General features: G+C 42.1%; 1 protein-coding gene across 1 annotated transcript in view; it reads right to left on the reverse strand.

Annotated features, from left to right (window-relative positions):
- The window catches only part of UTP20 (UTP20 small subunit processome component), a 63,066-nt gene that overhangs the window by 33,833 nt on the left and 9,774 nt on the right, over positions 1-19,459 (reverse strand). The window contains exons 12-25 of the mRNA XM_058021940.1: positions 18,796-18,974; positions 16,683-16,838; positions 16,067-16,155; positions 10,356-10,461; positions 9,006-9,156; positions 8,552-8,614; positions 8,076-8,234; positions 7,071-7,147; positions 6,123-6,202; positions 5,217-5,460; positions 4,446-4,658; positions 2,610-2,700; positions 801-886; positions 85-210 (exon numbers count right to left, since the gene is read on the reverse strand). Coding sequence (XP_057877923.1) covers positions 85-210; positions 801-886; positions 2,610-2,700; positions 4,446-4,658; positions 5,217-5,460; positions 6,123-6,202; positions 7,071-7,147; positions 8,076-8,234; positions 8,552-8,614; positions 9,006-9,156; positions 10,356-10,461; positions 16,067-16,155; positions 16,683-16,838; positions 18,796-18,974 — 1,820 coding nt within the window. The remainder of the gene's footprint in view (positions 1-84; positions 211-800; positions 887-2,609; positions 2,701-4,445; positions 4,659-5,216; positions 5,461-6,122; positions 6,203-7,070; positions 7,148-8,075; positions 8,235-8,551; positions 8,615-9,005; positions 9,157-10,355; positions 10,462-16,066; positions 16,156-16,682; positions 16,839-18,795; positions 18,975-19,459) is intronic.

The following is a 19,459-nucleotide window of genomic DNA, read 5'->3' on the forward strand; positions in this document are numbered from 1 at the left end:
TTATTCAAAATGAGAAGCAGCATTACATCTCTCTGCTCATGGTACTCTGCCATGAAGCTTTTGAACTCACACTTGAGAACACACCTCATAAGAACAGGGATGAGATCTGGTCGATGCTCTGTTTTTACTACCGTGGTCTCCTCAGAAATACTGAAATGGACTATCTCTTCTTTAAAGCTCTTGTCCTCCAGTAGCCTTTGCAAGTTCTCCCTGAGAGTAATAAACATTATTTGAAAGCAGGTAGGGTTATAAAAATAGACAGATACACACACAAATGCATCTATATCTAATTACCTACCTATCTATCCTGCTGTATACAAAACATTAAAGTATTATTTTCTCACTCTTTTATAAAAAAATATTTCAAAAGCCAGTAAATTCAAGCTAATGATGTAGACAAGTATGTCCTGGATGTATTTCAAGGAAACTATTTAACTCTAAACACAGTGTTATGCTGTCAGTTTCTTTGGGTTGTTACAAATCATCAGTACAAAAGACATCTCTGAAAATGATGGAACTACTAACACTACTGACACTATTCTGGTACAGAATGGAAGTGTTGCTATTTTTCTCTAAACAAAAAAAGAGACACTGATCAACCTCAAGATCTGATTTCCTCTCTTAGATACAAAACATACAGCTGACTAAAATGAAACTTTACCTATATGTCTTCAACAAATACAGGACCCCAAATAAAACTGACCCCAAAGCAAGCTTCTGATATGATAGCAGGCAAATTCACCAGTGCTAATAAATAAACAAACAAACAAACAAACAAAAAAATAAATAAAAGCTTTTACCTGTATGGCAGTAGATGAGGATGCTTGTATGTCATTATACAGTCAAGAGCTATTCTCTGTACATTCTGGTCTTGATGAGACAGTAACTGCAAATAACAAATGAAAGAAAATGAGTCCCTATCTAGGAGGTAGAAATGTTTACTGAAAATAGTGAAACAATCCAAAGGCTCAGGCTCAAGCAGGTTTTGGACTAGCTTATTCAAATGGAAGCAGAATGTATGTGTTGCCATTAAAAAGCCAAGATGTACACGCACAACTTCCACTCATAAAAAGGGGCCTGGCTGCTGACAGTTCATATATACTTTTCCTTCCTACCTACATAGGATAGTTGTAATATTATGTTTTTCATAGATGTCTTTTGGACCATCATGAGTTTGCATTTATCATCAATTTATTATCACAGCTATCCGCTGTGTATCTAAGACTGGATTAAAAAGCAGACTACCCAAACCATTCCAAGATATCTGTATTTCTTTCCTGTGACAAACACAAACTACTTGGAAGACTTGGTATGCAAAGTCTCAGTGAGATTTGCCCTCTCTTGAAGATGACTCTTCATAACCTAGGCACTAAACAACACCAAGGGGTGGTCACAACACCAAGACTACCTGAGTTAAAGAACTGTTTGCACAATGCCCTCAGGCACATGGTTGATTCCTGGGGTGTCCTGTGCAGGGCCAGGAACTGGACTCAATGATCCTGATGGATCTGTTCCAACTCAGCATATTCTGTGATTCTGAGATTCATTAGGACAGGGAAAAGAGGTTGAGAAATACAGATCATTTCCCCAGGCAGCATCTTTATCAGTTCTTCAGTTTCTTACTAAATAGCACAGCAAGTGTCATCAGAGGTCACTCTGCCATGACGTCCCTATGCCAGATGGACACACCAGCCGTGACAATGCATGTACTAAGACATAGAAATTCAAACAGTAAATGATGAAATGATCTTCTTGTGCCAGGCTGTTTTTCCCACAGTGATTTGACCTTTACACGACTGCCCAATATTTTGCTAAGAACACAGCCAAGCAAACACATCGATCAACTGTTTTTCTAAGCAATACTTCGAGATAGACTGAAACAGAGTGGATGTCTACTAGAGATTGTCAAATTCAGGGACTAAGGAATGGAGCTTTCAACACCCACAGCCTCAGAAAACAAACTAGGAACAATGAGAGCAAACCCCAATGACCTGAACAAATCCACAAACTGGGAACCAACACAACCCTGTAAAATTAAAAAATTAAAAAGCAAAACCATTTTAAGGATTGTAAAATAAAGAATCAGAATCCCTCTTTGAAGTCATACTTTTGACAATTCTTTCAGGGAAATCCCTAGAATCAAGCAAATTGAATATTCTTCAAGAAGAAATTCCTTTTTTGATGCTTGATAATCTCTTGTACATACTGGCCATACTCTTAGTATACAAAACACTATAGACAAAGACAGATCTCCTTAGATCTTCCCCAAATTTTGGATTCTAATTCCTTCCCCATATCCTCCATGAAGTGTAAGTGAAACAGATATACTCTGCAGCCATTCTTCCACCTTGCCAAAGACTACTACTTGTCAGCTGTCAGATCTGTTTGCCAGTGCCTGGCAAACTAAGCCAGGTATCTTAACCAGGTCTTTGCCTAAGGGGCTCATTTCAAGTGAAGCCTGTTAGAAAGTCCTCCCAAGGACGGCTCCTTTTTCAGCTATCACAGCTGAGATCAAAAAATGACAGCTTTCCTCAGTATTAGACATGGCACTCAAATAAGAAAGAGTTGATTTATTAGCAGTATTTCTAAACGTAAGCAGATAGCCTCACCTGGGTATACAAGGCATTCAACTTCTGCTCCAAAAACAATGCACGAGGATTTGAGAATTTTGAGAAAACTTGTAAGTGGGCTATTAGTTGCCTGCAAAACAAAGCAATGATTTTTAAAAATATCCCGGAGACAAACGAACAGGGAACTTAAGTTAAAATTCACTAACAAGAAAGAAAATAAAACAAAACACAAGAGGATCCCAAGTCTTCAGCAGTATTTCAGACATCTCAAGAAGTGTCCTGCTCCCTAAGCAGCTCCTTCCAGCTGTCACTTCACTGCACAGAGGACACATTTACTTCAGCAGCACTGGGTAGGCTCAGTTTTTTCACAAGAAAGGGGTACAGTCAGGATGCAGCTTACTTCTCTCTGCCAACCCAGCCTAGAACACCAAAACTCTGTATTTATCTCTTTGTTTATTCACTTGTCCATAACTGGTGCCCATGTTGCTCCTACCAATGTGACGGGCTGCATTCAGCCACAGACTGTGCTGGACTTAACACTGGGCTGCAGGGACAGATGGGAGTCAGCTCCTCTAGCACTAGCAGGGTCACCTCACATCTGCCCCACTTCCTCCTCATGGAAAGGGACAGAGAAGACCAGGATAAGTGAGATCTCCTCTACCATGTGTGCTGTGGGACTGGCAGAAGCTGTCCTCATTCAGCTGCTAATTTACACTGAATCCTCCAGACACTTGAGCTGGGCCACCCTCTTCCATGGCTGGGCACAGACAAGGGATGAGTAGGATGCCTTCCAGGAATCCCAGAGGGAGTCTGGGGCAGGTGCTCCCTGCTTCAGCCAGACCTCCCAGGACACAGGGTGCAGGCCCACAAGGGAGTCCTCCCTGGCACAGGCATGACTCGGGAAGGGAGGTCACTCCACAACTCATTAACACACCCCCGGTAAATCTTTCATGCCTTTGTTACAGCTACCGGGTGCTAATGTTTCCACTTCACTGCACGGATGCTCTGAGATGGAGGCTGGGAAAACAACAAAATATCTTGGACTGTCACTGTATTTTAATTGCTGATAACTTGCAGATACAAGCCAGAATCTAGGAAAAAAAATGAAACACCCATAGGACACCTGGGATGAAATGGCACTTTAGGTCACATATCAAATACTTGTATACTTGTCTTGTTCCAACATATAAGGTGACATTTTGAAGTTCTCTGTCATTACAAGGGCCATCCTTTGCAGAAGTGTCAGAATATAAATCTTTGTGCTGTGTTTGTAAGGGATATTTGACAGATGTCATCACTGGGGAGAATTCATACAAAGAGCAACTTTCTCAGGCATTCAGCACTGCAACAATGACACTCAGCAACATGCAGCTTCAGCCTACCAAATAAAAACCTTGGTCCCTAAGAAGACAAGATTTATAATGGGTAGGAAATGGCAGAATCCCAATATTCTATACCTAAATATCTCAATATTCTACACCAGAATCCAAATATTCTATACCTAAACAAATAATCTAATTTTTTGAAGTGTTTGGCAATGCCCACAGTTTTCAAAGACTAACAGATATGCACAGAGAAGCCAGGGAAATCAGGTACAAGAGTCTCTGGAAACTTCAGAATACTACATATTTTTTGCTTAAGTAAAACACACCACAGACAGGTCAGCAGGTAATGAGATAATGATAAAACCTGGGCAACGTGTTTGGATTTTTAGTACTGTACAGGCAGAATTTCTGACTTGTAAACCACTGAGAAATGATGAAGCACAAGCAAAAGAAGAAAAAATAATATATACAAAACCACAGCTTGTATCTCAATGTGAGCTGCTGAATCTGCCTTTCCATGAGAGCAAAAGGGAAAACTAAAAATACTTACTTAGCAGCAGCTCTTCTTGTTTTCTTTTTTGGTACTCCTATACTAATTGGTTCCCCTTCTTCCTTTTCTTCTTCCTCCTCCTCCTCCTCCTCCTCCATAGCAACATCATTCACCTCTTCAGTGGGTATTTGTTTTGCTGCTATGGTACCACTAATTTTCCTTCTGAGATCCTGAGATGGAGCCACTAAGGAATCTGCTGGGTAGTACTCATTTCTGTGTTTAAAAAAAAGAAGAAAGGAATTAGAAGCATAACATTTCTCAAGGTTTCAGGGCAACAACATCAACTAAAAACCTCACCATTCTTATTGTAACATCTTACTATGTCCATCATACTGTCTGATATGTGCCCACATATGCAAGCACACCATTGCTTTCCCTCCAGGGGCAGGAATTTGAATCAGCCTCTAACAAAATCAGTATTTTCCCCATCCTGGGGGAAAACACTTTGGTATTCTGTGATTCCAAACTAAAGTGTGTTTTCATTAAAGAGGAACTTCATTTCCACTGAAATCACTCTGTAACTGAGTAACGAGAGTGACAATGTCAAGTCAATGAATGAGCAGCAGAGACCTACTACTGTAAGTTTCACTTCAGCCTGCTTCATTTCTAACAGAATCCACAGTCCAATTAAAAGGTTATCTCTACTGGAAACAGACACGTCATCAGCCATGCATTCAAGAAATAAAGTCTGTAATGGGATAGCCAATCTTAAAGCTCAGCAACACATTGAAAGCAATGTGTCCACTCAATTGAAAAATAAATCTTCCTTACCGAATGAATCTCAAAAGAAGTGGGGAAAGTTCCCTCGACCGAGGCTCCACTCTGTCTGGAAACTTATCCAGTGCTTTCCAAAGTAGGAACCTGTAATTTGTGTGGTCCAGCCGTTCACTGCAGTCTGTTCTACTCCTCAGCTGCTCCAGAAAGACAGTCCCCACCTCTCCTTCTGGCATCTTCTCACTTTCTGTTTCAGCAATGCTCTCCTCCTGTTCATCTAATTCATCTTGCAGCTCCATTTCTATGGAAGAGATAAGAAAATCTTTTCAGGTTACTTCATCACCAATAGCAAGGAATCCATCCCCCATTACAAAAGTAATACATTTGGTGACATGCACCTGTTTAGACACAACTGTATTTAACACTGACCTGAAAGACACACACTGCTTAGAAAGTGTTCTAGGATGCCTTGGAATCCTGGCACTTCTCTACTGGGCTCAGTTCCCCTGAGTAACAGGGAAGTTCACAAATGGCTGCACACTTGTGACTCTGTATTGAAATATTAGATTGCATATGCCCATAGGTAAACCTCAAGAAACTCAAGGACTGTGTGCAGAAATTCCACGGAGCAGAAAGATGGTCTGCACCATTACACAGGTTTTGTCATTGCTCCTGACCAGTCTGAGCAGTGCCAGCCTTAAGCAAAGATGAAACTGCTGCAGGGTTTCCAACAACCTGCCACTCCCTCCTGTAATGCAGGTGGCCTTTTCCAGCTACTGCTTGGTGTTTAGGACAGGAGACACAGCTTCCTCACAAGGCTCTCCACTCCTGTCCTGGACACGACAGCAGTACTGGTTCTCAATTCCCCCATCATACATAAATTTGGGGAACTTGAAAAGCAGGCACATAATTCACCATTTAGCTGGGTTGCTATGATAACCATGCTTAGGATAGGTGACTTACCAGCATAGCTAGCAGCCCTCTCCAAATGTTCATACAGGACCTTCCAGAACTGTTTATTCTCCATTTCCTTTGCATGAGAACTAACAAAGCAGAATACAGCATGAAATTAGAAGGAAGATAAGAAAAGGCAAGCGTCACTCAGCTAGTTATCAACCATCACAATCAAAGGCTTTGATCACTGCTTTAATGTGGCTGTCCAGAGACAGGACATCTGCACAATGCAGCTGTAGCGCTTCCCTGCCATTTCTCATGGATCCCAAATGTCAACTGTTATTAAAATAATCTGGTTGTATCCCATGACTTCAAATGAACTCAAATTGAGTAAAAATATTCTCAAGCTTTCTACTGACTTCTGTACAGCAAATCATATAGAATCAAAGGAAGAATTAACACGGACATATCTTTTGAAGAGCTGGTTTAATTTTTTTCTTTAATTAATTCACTGGTTTGAAGAGGAAAATCCCATCCTTTTTAATCATACAACAAAGGGAGAAAAAATGAAGATGAAGTCATGCTGAAAGAAGTCACTTATTTTTTCACCATGCTAAGACTTCCCTACTCTTTAGTACAATTTAGAGGTTTTCCAGTAAGGACAGAAAAGTTAGCAGATGAGGAAACAGAGAGACTTCTTGTTCCTTTAAGCATTTGTGAAACATAAATCAAATCCTGCTACCTCTGACTAAAACCTCCTGTTGAAACTCTGATGCTATTTGACTGTATTTGTTGCAAGTTTGCTTTGAAGTAAAAAAAATCAGGAAGTAAACTGAAGAGTCTACACAGGCTGAGATTTGAGAGATCAAATCAATTTCAGAAGATCTCACATGAATATTCTCATGCACAAATCTCTCCAAACTGGACATTTTTTACCTCAGCTTCAGTTCACAGAAGAATGAAAGGAATGTCCTGCGACACAACTACAGACTGCAGCATCCAACTGCATATACTCACGTTATGAGTTCAATTACAGGATCCCAGAGAGGGCTGAAGTTAATATAAAGCATTCCTAATAAATACCGAAGAGGCACCTAGAATGACACACAACACCACCTTGTGAGATGCAAAAAACACTAGTTAAAGACCAACCAAGCTCCTCTAACCTTTCTTTCTCTCAAAGAAGAAACTGGTCTAAGAAGTTTTCAGGAGTGCTACAAGAGATGAAGGATGTCACATACATAATAATTTCTTCATGTGGAATATCTAGAACCCATTTACTTCCTCATAGCTTCATGTGGAAATCTAGAACCCATTTACTGTAAGCTACACTGAGACCTTATAACTATAAATAACATGAATATGGAAAAACCAGTTCAGCAGATGATCTGGACTGTCTCTCTCACCAACTCCAGTGCTGCCACAGCAAAATGGGGGACCTCAGACAGATGAAAGTTTGCCCAGAGGCGTATTCACTGCACTAGGCCTAATGGCATGATCTCTAGGCTGGCTCCTCACTGAGCTACATGGAGGAGTGACCTACAATCCTTCCTCACGGATGTGAGGCCCCCTTTAGCTCAGCAGCAGAGGACATTCAACAATTACAGGCATAAAAAAATTTCCTGCTGAAGCAAGATCCAGAAGTGAGGTCACCAACGGCCAGTGAGAGCCCTACCAATGTTCAACCACACTGAGGACATGGCAAGGTCATGAGTTTAAATTTGCTCACATCTTGTTTCTCCCTGGAATCATCTGCCTTCCTTTCCATGGCATCAAACCCAGATTAATCTGACTGTGGGCCATTTATCTGGATACCACTGTTGTATTACTAAACACAGTACTCCTGAGGACAATGGGATCTGTGAACCCTACTAACAAGTAAGTTTTCTAAAATCTAATCTGAGACTTAATTGACTTTTTTGATGCACTCTCATTAAAAACTCTGCAATCCATGTGATGAAATAAGAACATTCTCTTGGAATAAAGGAATGTGACAACTGATTTTTGACAATAAATACTTACCTCCTGTAAAGATCCACTTGGTATTGCAGGCTGCACTATGTCACATCTTAGTTTCCTCAAATGGAGAAGTTTTTCTCTGTAATCATTCACTGTTGCTGGCACAAGTTCTGCTTGGAGCAATGTGGCAAATAATGGCTGGAATTCCCCTGTGCCATCACCCTGAACAAACAAGTGACATGAATTCTGTTAGAGTACCTTTATCTCATTGAAAAGTACGTCAAAAAAACTATACAGAACCACGGCCATTCCGGACAAAAGAACAAAGTCAAAGGACTTGCTCTGGTTTTCACCATTTAGGCACACATCTGAAAACACCAGGAGGTGGGGGAAAAAGAAATAAGACTGGAATGTGAAAGGACAAAAGCAGAAGACCACCTTTACCAGATACATTTTGTTTCTGCTAAGTGAACAACACTTCACACAAAACATGAAACACAGATAGCTTTGAAATGTTAAATGAAAAGCTTTAGCCCTACCTCAATCTGTGCAGGAGGTGGATTATCAAAATGGTTTAGAATTCGAACCGTCAACAGCCGGACCTATTCCAAGGAGAAGCATATGTCAGGCAACATGGATTGACAAATACACACCTCCAGAGCGGTTAATGTCTAGTACAGCACACTGATTTCACTGGGTTCATCTTGGAGCTGAGAAACAGATGAATTCCTGAAGTCTAGAAAGCAATTAGAAGTGAATGCATTATGCTCCTGCCCTGATTTAGCTCTAGGGAAGAGGCAAGGCTGACAGGGCTAACAGTTAACCTCTGTTAAGTCATGCCCCATTGACACAGGTCTAAGCAGACACTATGGAAGTAATGGCTTTACAGTCTCATCCTGCTTCTCCTTCCAGACTTTATCATTTAATTAAGTTTACTTATGTTTGACTGTTAAAATACAAATTACTTTGCATGTGCTCAAAACAGCAGATTACCTTGGAAACACCAGTGGAAATATTAGGATGCAACTTCTCAAACAAGTCCATTAGGTTCCTTTGGGAAAGGGGCTCCTGGCAGCCACATAATGCCAGCCTTGTGTAATAGAGATCAGCCAACAGCAATGCAGAGGGGTCTGAAGGGAAAGTGCTAAAACAATAGATGAGTTTATTAGCATACAGAAAGCACTGCAACAACACTGGTATTAAAAAACAAGGCAGTAGTGATAACTACAACATTAAGGGAAAATTCCAGGATTTCAGACTTTGCCTGCAGGCCAATGAAATTAGACTTCACCAGCACAATGACTTGTAGCTGCAAAACCCATGACAGCCCAAGAGGCATGAGATCCCTCCTTTGTGTCAATCAGACTTGTCAAGCTGAGGCTTGCATGCTGGACACACAGCTGCAGAAAATAAACCTGCATAGGTCACACCAGGGCTTCTGGTACTGCCCGGGTGCTCAGTCAGTGATCAACTTTAACAGAAGAGAAATAATCTAGGTTTAGGTGAGACCCCAGGAATCCTGTCTCCTCACAGAGAAACCTCCTTCTGCCACCTTACATCCCTTGCTCCAAGCAGGTTTCACATTCCCTGCACAGGGCTGACAGGAAAGCATTAGGCTAAAGCTCACTGCAAATAATTCCTGTCTGATCTGGGCAAGTTGTTTTATTTCCATCATGCCTCAGACATGAGCACCATAACTTCCTAAATGAACAGGATGTTTTGAAGCTCAAGACACTAAAGACTTGGAGATGCCAGAGAGAGCATTAAGCTCTCTCCCTGTCCCTCCAGCTAGAGAGTTTTCTGTGCTAATTATAAGTTAAATAGAGTGAAAATAAATAAAATGGAGTATACAAAATCTCCTCCCATTGTGGAGCAAGCACAAACATGGGTATGTAAGGACATAGTGGAATCCCAACACCAGGAGCAAACTCAGGCTTTTGACACAGCTCAGAAAGTGCTGTTCCTGTCTCTTTTGTCATTATAATGTAACACAGAATTACTAGGTGCAGCATTCCAAAGCAAAACTAGAACCAGGGTAGCACTCCAACATAAAACTAAAACCAACTTACTTGACACACTGCCCTGCAGCTAAGAAAGCATCAGTCTGCAGAGAAAATGTCATTGAACAGGAACTACATCTACCTGGCTCTCCAAAAAAAGAGCCTACAACTTTGCTCCACTACATAACCACAATACTGAAGCAATGCACCAGCAATGCACCAGCATAACAGAATGGACAGCACACAAAGAAGCATTTAACCAGCTCTTATATAAAGGCAAAGGCAAATTTTTGCCCTACCAAAGAAAACCACGAAGCACCACGAACAGGCAGAATTTACTTACGTCACCAAGCTCTTGACACGCTCCACAGGTAACAAATGGAGTACTTCAGCAGATTCCACCAAACTAAGGAGAGTACTTACAGCTTGGCAGGCCACAAACAGGTTTCCTGGAGCAGAGAAAGAACAAGAACATCTTGTAAATTTACTCAGCTCTCAGTGACTTGTGCTTGTATGGTGCATTCCCATCCTGAAATGGCTGGAGTCAGAGAAATAAGGCAGCATATGGAGCCCAGAACTGGCATGTGTATTTTCTAACCATAACACATAAAAGAAGTGCTTCCCTGGCTATCAAAGTAAGTGCCTCCTCCAGCAAGCCAGCACTGAAAGCTGTGACAGCTCCCAGTTTGCATGTTTCCATCACACCCACATGTGCAGAAAGCAGGGATCTGGAGCTAAGCACTGTGGCAGGAGTCACAGACAGCACTCTGCTCAAAAGGAAGAAATGCTGCCAAATTGATATGAATGCAGCAAAAACAAAGCAAAAATACATACGGATGCTACCACCACAAAGGTGCCTATAAACTCTGGAACTTTGGCAATGCACTACTGTGTAAGATCTTTAAAGCTGCCCCACATACCTAAAGACTGAGTATGTATTAGTGAATGGCAGGGTTTGCTGAATTCTGTCTCCTTTCTAAACCTCTCAGACTCCTTTTGAGATGGAGGGTTTCCCAGAGGCACAAGATAGCCAATGCCCTGCCAGGCAAGAAAGGGCAATTCCTTTCCCATCACACTTCAAAGTTAGCAAATAGGTTGCTTTTAAAAAAATAAAAAAAAATATAATTCCCCTCCTTCGCCTCTTTCCAGGGTAAAGAAATACTGTTCCCAAACCAGGCAAATCCAAGAAAATTTTTAGAAGATTTAACTATCTTACATGCTGCCAATGGAAAAGAAAGAGAAGTGAGCATTCATATCCTATTTATTTCTCTGCGAACATTCCTCTATTCTAAGTTGCCTAATTCCTCTATTCTCAGTTGCTTAATTCCCCAGGTATGTGATTTCCCAGATCCTGCTAACCATTAACCTCCACAAGGAGCTCCTCAAAGAGAGAAGAAACACCAAGTAATGACAGAAGGAAACTTTCTGCATCTTTAGTGTAAGAACAGTTCCCAAGCTGCAATCTGCATGCCCTTTGGTAGCAGTATGGCCATGCTGGACAAAGACAGCAGCTTCCACCTCCCTACAGACACTCCTGTGTGATCAATAAGGGAAGCACTTCCATACTGGCCCTGAGGAGCTGCCAGAGATACCTTGCTGTTGCTCTGACCCAGTTTTCAAGCCTGTTTCCTTGCACTCCACAGCAACCACAACACCAAAAACACCCAGTTCTGGAACTTGCACTTTGCCTCAGGGCTCAGAGGGCAGGAAGGTCAAATAGAGCACAGGGCTGGGAGCCTCGCACAGGCAGTGAGAGAGGACTGAAGTCCTAGTAGAAGGTGAAGGAATTGCAGGAATCATGGAGGTGGAAAAAATGCCAGGGGATGAAAACAGTATCCAGGAACTCTAGTTTGGGGGAAGGGTGAAGAAAACCAAGCAAATAAGTGTAATATGGGACAAGAGGAGGCATGAGTACAGGACTGAGGATGCATTTATTTTCTTTTCCCTTATCAACAAAGGAAGAAATAGCAATGTGCCTCTGGCATGCACACAGAGCCTGAGCAGTGCTGCTACTACTGCCAGCAAAGATGAGACCCAAGAAAAGAAATTCTAGATATTCCTTTTTTAGGCTAAGTTCATTACCAATCAAACAATCATGACAGCATAAACACATTGCAAATATGATAAAAGAAAGACCTAAATGCTTGACAAAGTTTCTTTAAAGAAGAAAAAGCAATGGACCTGATTGGTGGATACACTTAGGAATATTAACAAAGGTATTATAAATGAAAAATGACAGACAGCCCTTACAAACAAAGGAACAATGAACACTCAACCTGGAGCATTCCAGAAGTTGTTTATAGCTTGTCACAAGGTCAAATACTTTCTAGCTCTCTGAGTAACTGCCCTGCTCTATGCAGGCTCAGTTAATTTTTTTCCTGGCCAGAGAGGGAAGACAACCAGTAACCATCTCTTCCTGGAGAAAAGATGCAGCATTTAGAAGTAGTGGTGCCACTTGGGTCAGAGATGGTGTGGTGGTTTTGGCTGGGATAGACGAATTTTCTTCATAGCAGCTAGTAGGTAGCTCTGTTTTGGATTTGTGATGGAAACTGTTGATAACAGAAGGATGTTTCTGTTACCAATGAGCAGCACTCACGTAGCACCAAGGGCTTTCCTGCTCCTCACCCCACTCCACCAGTGGGGAGGCTGGGAGGACACAAGGCATTGGGAGAGGTGTTGTCATTGAACTCCAGCCAGCCACCAAACCCCCTGCAGCCACCTGCCCACTCCCCCACCAGCAACATCAGGGAGAAAATCAGAAGGGTAAAAGCAGAAAACTTGTGGGTTGAGATAAAGCAAAAAAGCCGTGCACACAAGCAAAACAGAACAAGAACCTGCTTCCTATGGGCAGGCAGGTGTTCATCCATCTCCAGGAGAGCAGGGCCCCATCACATGTAGTGGTGACTTGAGAAGACAAATGCCATCACTTCAAACATCCCCTCCCTTCCTCCTCCTTCCCCACAATTTATATACTGAGCATGAAGTGATAAGGTCTGGAATACCCTTTGGTCAGCTGGGTCACCTGTCCTGACTGTGCCTCCTCCCAGCCTGCCATGTACCCTTAGCCTCCTTGGCAGCATGGCACCATGAAAAGCAGAAAAGGCCCTGGCAGCAGCAGTAGGCTCAGTAGTAACAAAAACATCTCTGTATTATCAACCCTGTGTTCAGCACAAATCCAGAACACAGCCCCATACCAGCCACTGTGATGAAAACTAACTCCCCCAGTGGAACACAGCTGGGACAGCTGACCCCACTGATCAGAGATATCCCCTATCAGACAGCACCATGCTCAGCATTTAAAACAGAGGCAAGAAGAAGGCATGGCATTTGTTTTCCCATGTAACTGTTATGAGTGATGGAGCCCTGCTTTCCTGGGATAGCTGAACACGTGCCTGCCCTTGGGAAGTGGTGAATTAATTGTTCTGCTTCACTTGCATGCATGGCTTTTGCTTTATCAGTTAAACTATCTGTATCTCAACCCTTGAGTTTTCTCCCTTTTTACCCTTCTGATGCTCTCCCCTCATCCCTGCTGAGTAAGCAAGCAGCTGTGTGGGGCTCAGTTGCTGGCTGAGGTTAAGATACAATACTTCTTTCTGGTATCCAACATGTGGCTTGCAAGGTTAGAAGAAACAGCAGTGTGTCTCTGGCACACACAGAGCCTGAGCAGTGCAAGGTAGCAATGGGCTAGGCTGAACCCTGACTGATAGCTGTTATTGCTGTTTAGCTATTAATATCAATTAGCAAGCTTCTGTGCCTGCCATAAGGCTTGCTTGTCTTACTGTATATTAGCAGCCACTGATCATCAGTGCCTGCTTTTTGCTTCCACAGCTGTAGTGCTGTACTGCTTAGCATCCTTCCCTGCTGTACCTGGGAGCACTTTGATAACAGCCATGGCAATGCACCCAGGTGGGCAGGTGGCCAGGGCAGTGCTGCTCTTTTTGTCCTGCTGTACCAGCCAGGCTGGAACTCCAGTGTGAACTTGAGTCAATTGAACTGTGACTTGTGGACGAGTCCACACAGGAGCAGCACATCCCAAAGCATCTGTGGCTGTGGTTAAGTCCATGACAGAGTAGGTACATCTCAAAGCAGCTATGGGTTTAGTTATATCGATGCTGCAGCAGGTGTACCCCTGAAGGAATTGTGACCCAAGGGTAAATCCAGGCTGGAGAAAGTGCACCTGAAGCATCTGTGCCTGTGGGTAAGTACATGCTGCAGCAGGTACACTGTGAGTCCTCCCCAGCTATGCATGAGGTCATACTGGAGCACCTCAGTGTGGCCATAGACAAGTTCATGACAGAGCAGGTACACTCCTGAGGGAGATCAGCCATGGGCAAGGCCTCATTCGGAGCAGGCATATCACTGTGGCCCATGGATAAGGCTGCCCTGGAGCAGGTGCACCCCAAAACACCTGTGGTGATGGGGAAGCCTACACCACAGCAGGTATACCCCAGGAGAAACTGGGACTTGTAGGTAAGACTCCACTTGGAGCAGGTACTCCCCTAACAAAACTGTGGGGAAATTCAAACCCCAGCAGGGGCAAGGAGAAAAGGTCATTGCAATGTTAAGCCCTGTGGCCTGGCCCAAAGGGACTGGGGTGGAGATTATAAAAGATACTACTTTAAATTGTTGTAACCCATTTCAGTAGCATGTTGTAGGTTTAAGTCACATGTTGTAGGAATTCCTATAGCAGGAACCACCCAAACCAATGGAGGACAAGCTTTACAAGAAGCAGTGTAAGTGCAGCAGTGAATTAACATGAGCTGACTCTGGTGGCAAACAATGCCACACAAGAGGCCACCTCTCCTGTCCTGAGTGACCGCCATAACAGATTTGTGAATAAAATGAACTCAGCAGATATTCTGTGAACATTTTACAGGGGTGGTCCACAGACTAAGGGAATAATATTGCATCAAAGGATGGGAGGGGAAGAGGTAGATAATGAGGCTGCATTGGATAGTGTGGTACCTGAGCGTGACATAAATGGTTCTGAATAACAGGCAGAGAATGTGCTGGTTTTGGCTGGAATAGAGCTGAGTTTCTGCATAGCAGCTGGTATGAGGCTCTGGCTTGGATCTGTGCTGAAAATAGTGTTGACAACACAGGGATGTTTTTGTTATCAGTGTGCAGCACTCACAAAGCATCAAGGCCTTTTCTGCTTTTCACACCAGCCCACTGGTGAGTGGGCTGGGAGTGCACAAGGAGCTGGGAGGGAACACATGCAGGACAGCTGACCCCAACTGACCAAAGGGGTATTTCAAACCATATGGTCATGCTCAGCAGATAAACTGGGGAATCTTCAGAGTGATGGTGTTAGTCTTCCCAAACCACCGTTATGCATGGCATAATGCTGCTTTCCTGGAAGTTTCCTGCCCACCCATAGGAAGTGGTAAAATTCCTTGTTTTGCTTTGCTTCTGTGTGTAGCTTTTGCTTTACCTATTAAGCTGCATTCATCTCAGTCCACAAACTTTCCCACTTTTTACTATTGTGATTCTCTGCCCCATCCCACTGGGCAAGTATGAGCAGCTGGGTGGAGCATAGTTGCCAGCTGGGGTTAAACCACAAGAGTCTTTTTTGGCACCCAACATGGAGCTCAAAGGGTTTGAGACAATGATATTTAATTGGAGTTTATAGCAGTCCTTGATGAGTAACTATGCACTGACAGATGCTAATGTCCTAAACTTTGCACTACAGGTTTGAATTGGAGCTTGAGTCAATAGTCTCTCCTTCACTTGACAGCTTCAGCCTGAATTTGATTTAGATAGTGAGGAAAAAAAAAAGAGGAAGAAAATCTTTCTTCTTTTCTTTCCCAATTACCTCTGTCTTCCACTGTGCAGGACATCTGTCACCCCATCATTATTATGAACAGCAAATGTTCCTCCATTGTTTCCTGGAGGTTGTTTCCTCCCAAGCTTTGCTCTTCTAGTTTAAGTCAAGCTGGTAATTTGGACACAATGCTACCACTATTCATTTCCATGCTTTGTACAATCATAAAAATTGCTTTTATTTTTTTATATATCAACAAAAAGCAAATAAACAGGAAGTAACTAACTGACCTTTGCAGAGGCTGCCTTTGCCAATGGCTGTGAAGAGAGAGTCTATAAAACTTGTCACATGAGGCAGGATGTGGTCTTTGTTCATTGGTCTGTTCAAAACAAATGGGAAGACTTTTATTTCTGTTACACTGACACCTACATATAAAATTTTCTATCCCATTTACCTCTATTAAATTACACGTAGCTCATTCCAAGTTTGAAACCAGCAGCAAAACGTTTTTGCTATTTCTGACTCACAATTTAAATTGTAGCATTCACTGCATCTTCTTTCTAACTAGTCCTTCAATAATTACTGAAAAAATACTGTTGAGAGAGGATAATGCTTAAAACACACAAACTGAAATGTGTCAAGAACATCTCTATACACTAAAGCACCAAATTTAGTGAGTAGGCAATCAAGAAGCTGATATTCTATTCCTGTCTTTACTGTTGACTCACGGGATTTCCATGCAGCACTTCTTTTTGTCTTCTAACCCCAGTTTCCTGAGCCTAGCACTAGCACTTATCATCTTTTCCTTAGTAAAGTGATTCCTTATGGAAAGACAGCAAACAGGCAGTAAGAAAGTAGACAGAACTACAGAAATACATGACCACAGTACCTTAGAATATCACTTACCTAATATGGGGTAGTACAACCAAGGCAACCCAAGACTGTGAAAGGTCAGTGATGTCTTCCTTCTCTGGTAAATGCATTAAGGACAGTACATGATCCAACACTGATACTCCTGTCTTTTCTCCTTGTCTTTTACTTGTTTGTTGTCTTGTATTAGAGCTAAAAATAAACCCAAAATTTTTAATAATTCACCACTGCATATCAGAGATTGCTCCTTTTGCTCCTATGATATTCAAAATTATGTTGTCTACTTCTAGCAAAAAGGGCTTGCATAAAACAAGAGATTTTTTTTCTTCTCAATGTCCTCTACTTAACAAAACATAATCTAGTCATGCTGAAGAGCACAAAACATGGCCCACAAGAAATGTCAGCTCTTTATTTCAAGTTCAAATAATATTTCTAGAAGAAAAGACACTGGCTCTCAGTTGAACACCCTCACAGCTGGGACATATAGACCCCAGGAACATCTGACAGTCATCTCTACAACTGTTGTTAATAAACCACAATAACATTGACACAGATGGATGACAGAAAACAATCAGTGAGGTAAAAGTTTTGGGACTTAAATGGAATCACAAGGTGTGCCCAAACCAACAAGCCTATCTGCAGGCAGAAAGGGCTGACACCACACTGGAACATATGAACAGGAGTCCTTCACACTCATGCACAGCAATCTTTCCATTCCACCCAGTGCTTGCAAGACCACAGCCAGAGAGCTGCATAGGCTTCACTCTTCAAGAAATACAGAAGCTCATAAAAAGCCAACAATAAGAATTATTAGAGGCTTAAGAAAATAAATTTATGAGATAAAGCTCAAGGAATTAGGATTGTTGGTCTAGAGAAAGAAGATCTTAGACATGTATGATGATGAAAGCCTGCTATTTGTAAAAGCTTGATGCAAAGAGTAAGAAATATTCTGCTCTTTATGTTTCCAGCAGATAAGATAAGCAGCAAGGGATTTAAACTGCTGTAAAGAAGGTTGAAGTTATACACTGAGGACTGGGGGAAAAACCCCTAACAACCCAAGAAAAAAGCCAAAAGTCAAAAAGCCCAAATAAATAAAAATACAACTGTATAAGTATAAAGATACCAAAGTACTGGCACAGACTGCCAGAGGCAGCTCAGAAATCTCCAAAATTGGAGTGTTTAAAAACTAGATAGGAGACGGGGTATGCAACTCTTGAGATGTCTCCTGACAGTAATTTACACTACTGACTCTTTGCAAGAGCACAAAAAAATAGTCCAAGCAGGACCAAGGTCCTTGCAGCTCTGTGCTCCAAACCACTGAAAAAATAAAAATCAAGAAACAAAGAAAAAAAGGGAAGAAAACCAAATTTAATCATTTTGACTCAACTTTCTGTTCCCAAAACCTCAGTGTTTCCACTACTATTAAATAAACATAGGAAAAAACCAGAGTAGACTGCTTAAAGGAAAAACCAGACCTTACATAAAAGGCAATGCAACGTCAAAAGTTTTGAATTAGCCGAGTTAGAACTACTAAAAAATCTCTATCATTAAATTAGCAATGGTCATTCTGTGCTTCAGTGGTTACCCCTAATTCTCTAAAGAGGCTCTGGGGAAAGCAACCACTTCATTGCAACCAAGCTAGGTTTGCAACTAAAAGCAGTCAAGCTGTGCCAGCACAGTGCTGCTTCTGGATTAATTACATGTCCTATGATGTCCAGCTGTGCTCTATGGCAAGGCTATTGTACTGCTGCCAAGAAAGCTCCTGGACAAGACATATGCATACAGGGAGAAAAGCTGGGGCACAGGCAGGAGGTTAGCAATGATGAGAAGCTGAACTGCTGCACTCACTACAAATATTAACTGCCAAGGGATGCAGTTTGCATCACGGTGTAACAGATCCCCACCATATGTGCACCACAACACTGTTTGTATCAGCAACCACCTTTCCAAAGCAGCATCTCTTCTCACATGATTTCAAAAAGCAAAGTGATGTCCTACTATATCACTTGGTTTGCAAATCTGCCAAAAATGCTGCCATTTTATGCAACTCCAGCAAATACTGGAGGGCAACTTTTATGTGCTCTGCACTGCCCTTAGGCCTAGAGCCACACAGACACATCTACTGTTAGCTAAACTTGACAAGTCTCACCTGACAGATGCCTCAGTGAAAACAAGAGGATACTTTTCAAATGCCATTGAACCAATTGTAGGAGGCTCTGCTTTCACCAAAATGAGTTTAGCCAGAATTGCCACGGCCTCATCTTTTGCGATGGCATCTGTGCCAGAGAAGCAACGTTCAATGTATTCTAGAAAGCATGGGAGAAAATGCTGAAGAGACCAAAAAAAAAAAGGTCAAAGATTGGAAAGTCTTTTAATCATCATCAAATCCACCAAAAAACCCTTGACACCAACCACAGGGAAATATAAATGCTCACAAATAAGCCAGCAAAGCATTGGACTTATCAGTTCTGGTGCCCCTAGACACCAGCAGGGACTGGGTAATTTAATGCAAAAACTCATTTTGCACCAAATCCAGTCTTATCAGGACACTCCAGATCCTTGACTTGGCTTTCACCTCTCATTCTGTTTAATTAATTTGATACCTCCCGATCATCACTTATACAGCTTACTCTTCATCTCCCTTTAGTTTCTTCAGAACTCATTCTCTTCCTCCCATCCATAACTCACTTACCCTCTTAACAAGCTTCTTTTTGTGAACAGATACCTATCACGTTCTCCAACCCTGAGAACCCTTAACAACTTGAACACAATAGCACAAGTAACCTCTTTCCTTCTTATCAGATCATAACAGA

This window comes from Melospiza georgiana, chromosome 4, assembly GCF_028018845.1.
Source record: "Melospiza georgiana isolate bMelGeo1 chromosome 4, bMelGeo1.pri, whole genome shotgun sequence".
Lineage (NCBI taxonomy): Eukaryota > Metazoa > Chordata > Aves > Passeriformes > Passerellidae > Melospiza > Melospiza georgiana.